This window comes from Heterodontus francisci, chromosome 20 (assembly GCF_036365525.1).
Source record: "Heterodontus francisci isolate sHetFra1 chromosome 20, sHetFra1.hap1, whole genome shotgun sequence".
Lineage (NCBI taxonomy): Eukaryota > Metazoa > Chordata > Chondrichthyes > Heterodontiformes > Heterodontidae > Heterodontus > Heterodontus francisci.
In genome coordinates this window covers 33,081,370-33,086,661 of record NC_090390.1, presented here as the reverse complement: position 1 = coordinate 33,086,661, position 5,292 = coordinate 33,081,370, and the positions used below count along the sequence as shown (strand labels likewise).

The 5,292-nt window shown below is 46.4% G+C and overlaps 1 protein-coding gene across 1 annotated transcript; it reads left to right on the top strand.

The window, feature by feature from the left end:
* The first annotated feature begins 547 nt into the window (after window positions 1–547).
* Window positions 548–1,713, top strand: ch25h (cholesterol 25-hydroxylase). The gene has a single exon (XM_068053320.1). It carries the CDS (start codon window positions 589–591, stop codon window positions 1,414–1,416), a length of 828 nt encoding a protein of 275 aa, XP_067909421.1. The 5' UTR covers window positions 548–588; the 3' UTR covers window positions 1,417–1,713.
* Window positions 1,714–5,292: the final 3,579 nt, after the last annotated feature.

Here is a 5,292-nt window from a genome sequence, read left to right as displayed (position 1 = left end):
TCCCCCTTTCTCCCCCCCTCTTTCTCTCCCCTCCCTCTTTCACCCCCCCTCCCCCTTTCTCCCCTCCCCCTCTTTCTCCCCCTCCCCCTCTCTCCCCCTCCCTTTTTCTCCCCCCTCCCTCTCTCTCCCCCTCTCTTTTTCTCCCCCCTCCCTCTCCCTCTCTCCCCTCCCTTTTTCTCCCCCCTCCCTCTCCATCTTTCTCCCCCTCCCTCTCCCTCCCCCTTCCTTACCCCTCCCTCTTTCTCCTCTCCCCCCCTCGCCCCCCCCCGGCACCGCTACCACTGCTCTCCCCGGCCCCCGCGCTGCTCTCCCCGGCCCGCTCCACTCTCTCACTCCGGCCATTGTATTGTGCCACGTGTTTGTCAGGAGGGGAGAGGGAGCGGTAAGGAAGGGGGGAGGGAGAGAGCTGGGGGAGAGGGAGGAAGGGGAGAGAGTGAGGAGGGGAGCAGCGGAACGGAAGAGGAGCGCCTTTTTCTGCGCATGTGCCAAAACAGCGCCACCTACCGATCGCGTTGTCAACAATTGCGGTCTTTATAAAGTGCGCTCTGCTACTCGGCGGCAGAACACGCACCTCATTCAGTTGGCAGAATGAACAGCAGCGCTGGACTGACTGCTCCACACATCAGCAGCACGCCGCTGGAGGCTCCTCTCTTCTTGCAACCCGTCTGGGACCTGATGCGGAGTAAGCAAGGCTGGTTGAAGTCGCCTTTCTTCCCAGTCACCTTCGCCTTGGGGGTCTACATGGCTTTCTGCCTGCCTTTCGTCATCCTGGACCTGCTCGCCACCAGGATCTCCTTGCTGCAGAAGTACAAGATCCAGACTCAGAACAACCCCAGCCTGAGGATGATGGCCAGCTGTGTGAGCCAGACCCTGTACAACCACTTGGTCTACATCTTCCCGCTGTCCTTCGCCAACTGGTACTGGCGCCCCATCCTCTTCCCGGCCTTAGCCCCGGAGCTGCCGAGGGTCCTGTTGGACATCACCGCCTGCCTGCTTCTCTTCGACTTCCAGTACTTTGTCTGGCATCTGCTCCATCACAAGGTGCCCTGGCTCTACCGGACCTTCCACAAAGCTCACCATAAGTATACAGCCACTTTCGCCCTGACCACCGAGCACTCGGGAGCCTGGGAAATCTTGTCGCTAGGATTCTTCGCCGCCGTTAACCCGAGCATCCTGCGCTGCCACCCTCTCACCGCCATGCTCTTCTTCATCTGCAACATCTGGCTGTCGGTGGAGGACCACTCGGGCTATGACTTCCCCTGGTCCACGCACAGGCTGGTGCCTTTCGGGCTGTACGGAGGGGCTCCTCACCACGACCTCCACCACATGAAGTTCAAAACCAACTATGCTCCTTACTTTACCCACTGGGATAAGCTCCTGGGCACCTATACTACACGACGCAGCAAGTCCCAGTGATTTCTTTGTATCCCACTTTGACGAGGAAAGGGGAAAAGGACAAATATCTATTTATTACTGACTCTGGAAGTTAGTTGAGAAGGACTTGGGCACTGCTGGTCAGTGATCTCAACAAGATGAACATTTCCTTCAACAACTGTTTGTAAAATGTATAGTTTATTTTCCACAAAGCACTTTAGTTATAAGATGATCATTATTTTTGTCACTAAAAATGTTACATAATTTGTTATTGTCATGATAATTCATATGTCTCAGAATAATATATGGCAGCAAAATGTTATTCATTTAATATATTTGAATAAAATTCATATGTAGTTTTGGATATAATTGCATTGGTGTGGTGTTTGAAGAGCAAGGTACCTCAAGGATCAAATGTTTCCACACATTCACAGCACAGTCAGCTGTCCACTGATGGGAAAAGCTTCAAATTTATTTAATGTTTATTTATTTTATTTAGAGATACAGCACTGAAACAGGCCCTTCGGCCCACCGAGTCTGTGCTGACCATCAATCACCCATCTATACTAATCCTATTAATCCCATATTCCTACCACATCCCCTCAATTTCCCTACCACCTACCTACACTAGGGGCAATTTACAATGGCCAATTTACCTATCAACCTGCAAGTCTTTGGCTGTGGGAGGGAACCAGAGCACCCGACGGAAACGCACACGGTCACAGGGAGAACTTGCAAACTCCACACAGGCAGTACCCAGAATTGAACCCGGGTTGCTGGAGCTGTGAGGCTGCAGTGCTAACTACTGCGCCACTGTGGGGGTCTTTTAGTTGTCTTCTTCTTAGGGGTGTTTTTGACAGTACATGTCTATCATATTCCTTTATATTTACTAACCAGTGCTCAAATTGTGTGAACCATCTTTCAAGAATTCTTAAATGCTGGCTACTAATGGCTAATTAAAAAAAAAATCCAATGCAAGAGCACTCTGAACTGTCATAGTGTTACCCTGGTATACCTGCCATGGCATATAGTAGGCAAATCATAATGGCACGGGCACGCTCTTATAGACAGTGGTGTTTATAACAACATTCAACTGCAAACTGAAGAATTTGTTTGAGAATTGAATGAAGCCTTTATTTACATTACTTTTCATTTAAATTTCATCATCAAAATGACACAACCTTTATTAACATTCAACAGTCATTTCTCTGACAATCAGAGTCACAGAACTGTTACAGTGCAGAAGGAGACCATTTGGCCCATCATGTCAGCACCAGCTCTCCGAATGAGCATTTCACCTAGTGCCACTCCCCCACCTTCTCCCCATAACGCTGCATATTCTTCCTTTTCAAATAACAATCTCATTTCCTTTTGAATGCTTCGGTTGAACCTGCCTCCACCACAGTCTCAGGCTGTGCATTCCAGACCTTAACCTCTCATTGCATGAAAAAGTTTTCCCTCATGTCGCTTTTGCTTCTTTTATCAATTATTTTAATTCTATGCCCTCGCTTTCTCGATCCTTTCATGAGTGGGAACAGTTTCTTTCTATCTACTCTGTCCAGACCCCTCATGATTTTGAATACCTCTATCAAATCTCCTCTCAGCCTTCTTTTCTTCAAGGAAAACAGTCCTAACTTCTCCAATCTATCTTCATAACTGAAGTTCCTCATCCCTGGAACCACTCTTGTGAATCTTTTCTGCACCCTCTCTAATGCCCTCACATCCTTCCGAAAGTGCGGTGCCCAGAACTGGAAGCAATACTCCAGCTGATGCCAAATTAGTGTCTTATAGAAGTTCAACATAACTTCCTTGCTCTTGTACTCTATGCCCCTATTAACAAAGCCCAGGATACTGTATGCTTTATTAACTGCTCTCTCCCAACCTGCCCTGCCACCTTCAATGACTTATATGCACATATACACCTCGGTCCCTCTACTCCTGCACTCCCTTTAGAATTGTACCCTTTATTTTATATTGTCTTTCCATGTTCTTCCTACCAAAATGTATCACTTCACATTTCTTCGCATTGAACTTCATCTGCTACCTGTTTATCCATTCCACCAGTTTGTCTATGTCCTTTTGAACTTCTACACTATCCTCTATATGGTTATAATGACCTAGATTTTGCGGGAGTAGCATGTCCCATTGGACTTTTTCCTCACTCTTCAGCTCAAAAATGTTGCCCTGCTGGGCAAATTGCTGCAAGTGCGAGCTGGTAACTGCTTGGTGAGGGCAACAGGGCATCATGGTGTCATGAACAGTCTATCACCATAGTCAATGTGATTTAAGGATTGAGGTAGAAACAGAGCAATGGCGGAGAAGGAAATAGGGTAAATTGGAGTCAAATCAAGTTCAGAAAGAGAAATAGAGGGAAAGATAGATTGGATTGGGAGTCATAAAAGACAGAAAGGAAAAGTGAGAAAACAATTCAAAAATTAAAAATGTGAACTTAGAAAAACTCTAACAATAATTTGCGACCTGTAGAAATGAGACTCGACTGTTTAAATTGTCCTCTTTCTGGGCCAAAGAGGTTCAATGCCATTGCAGGAACAGAAATCCCCTCATTAAAAAGCTGCTTATGCAGTTAAATAGAAGTCCTAACTTTCTGCGATGAGTTTAGTTGGCAATTAGTGAGCAACTGCAGCAATCTTTTGAAACTCATGGAGAGCTTGAGGACGAGTTGCCATTTTTGCAGGACTACCAGCAGAGCGATGCAAATCATGCAGCAAGTTGTGGTGATTCACAATTCATGAGGTATTTCTTCCTCACCACAAGTTGCTAGAAGATTTCATTTGAATAAAAATATGTGCATTAAACTCCTCAGACTTGTTCCTGCCAAAAAGTGTCTTGTGATTACTTATGAGGTGTGAACTAACAGCTGAAAACCCAACCAACTGTCTTAGTGGACCCACTGAAGTGTGAGTATTGTGCTAGTGCAGGTGCTTGTACCTCCTTTGACAGTGTGCCCTCAGAAGAAATGAGGTCCTCTGAGGAATTGTCCTCATGAATGTCCTGCGATGCCTGCTGTATGTGCAACAACCATGGAAGACAAAAGGAGAGGACATGATAACTCATGGCATAGTGCCTCTTGACAATTACCAGCTTCAGTCTTCTCATAGTTCAGTAATTGATGAAATGAAGTCAGCATATGTGTTTCAGCGATATTTGTAATTCTGTCACCAGCTATCTGTGAGCTTGTCATCTCCCCATCTCCAGCTGAGAGGTGTGCCACTTATCTCCAGGGGTTCCTTCTCTGCCTCTGTTAGTTGGACTATTTGTGGCACCCACCTCCAGTGCTGTCCCTCTCCCTTGCATTTTGCACTCTCTTCTCTGACAAGAGGTGAAAAACAGACCTGTGAGTGAGTGAAGGTGCGGTATTCTCCCAATGGATGCAATGCATTTGGTGAGAGTGCCTATCAGGCAGATGCATCACATTGCATAAGGACTGGCGTGAATGGCAACAGTGGATAACTAGTGAAGTGATGAAATGCATAGAAAGTAAAGGCTGCTAAAAATTAAGTGGGTATGAGGAGTGATGTGGCGGAGAACAGGCGGCAAGAGAAGTGAAAGAGGGGAGGGGTTTAAACCACAGGATATAGGCAAATCAGTAAATGTACTCTTTAACTACATCTGAGATTGCACCATGTGGGTAAACTTCATGTCTGCTGTGCAGCTTGGTGACGCAAAACCTAGAAGTCAAAATTAGTTGCATCAGCACAGTTGTGATCAGATTCTGACCCATTCAGTTGACTTCTGGGTTTCAGCCAGTCAATTCCAGACCCCATTCGGAGCTGCCTTCAGATTAATATTGGGGCCTATTATTCTATCAAAAGCCTGTTCTTTAGATGATTATGAAACAATTCTGGGCATGAGTTGCAAAGATTTCCTTTTGACTGTTTTCTTCCTAAGGTTGAACAG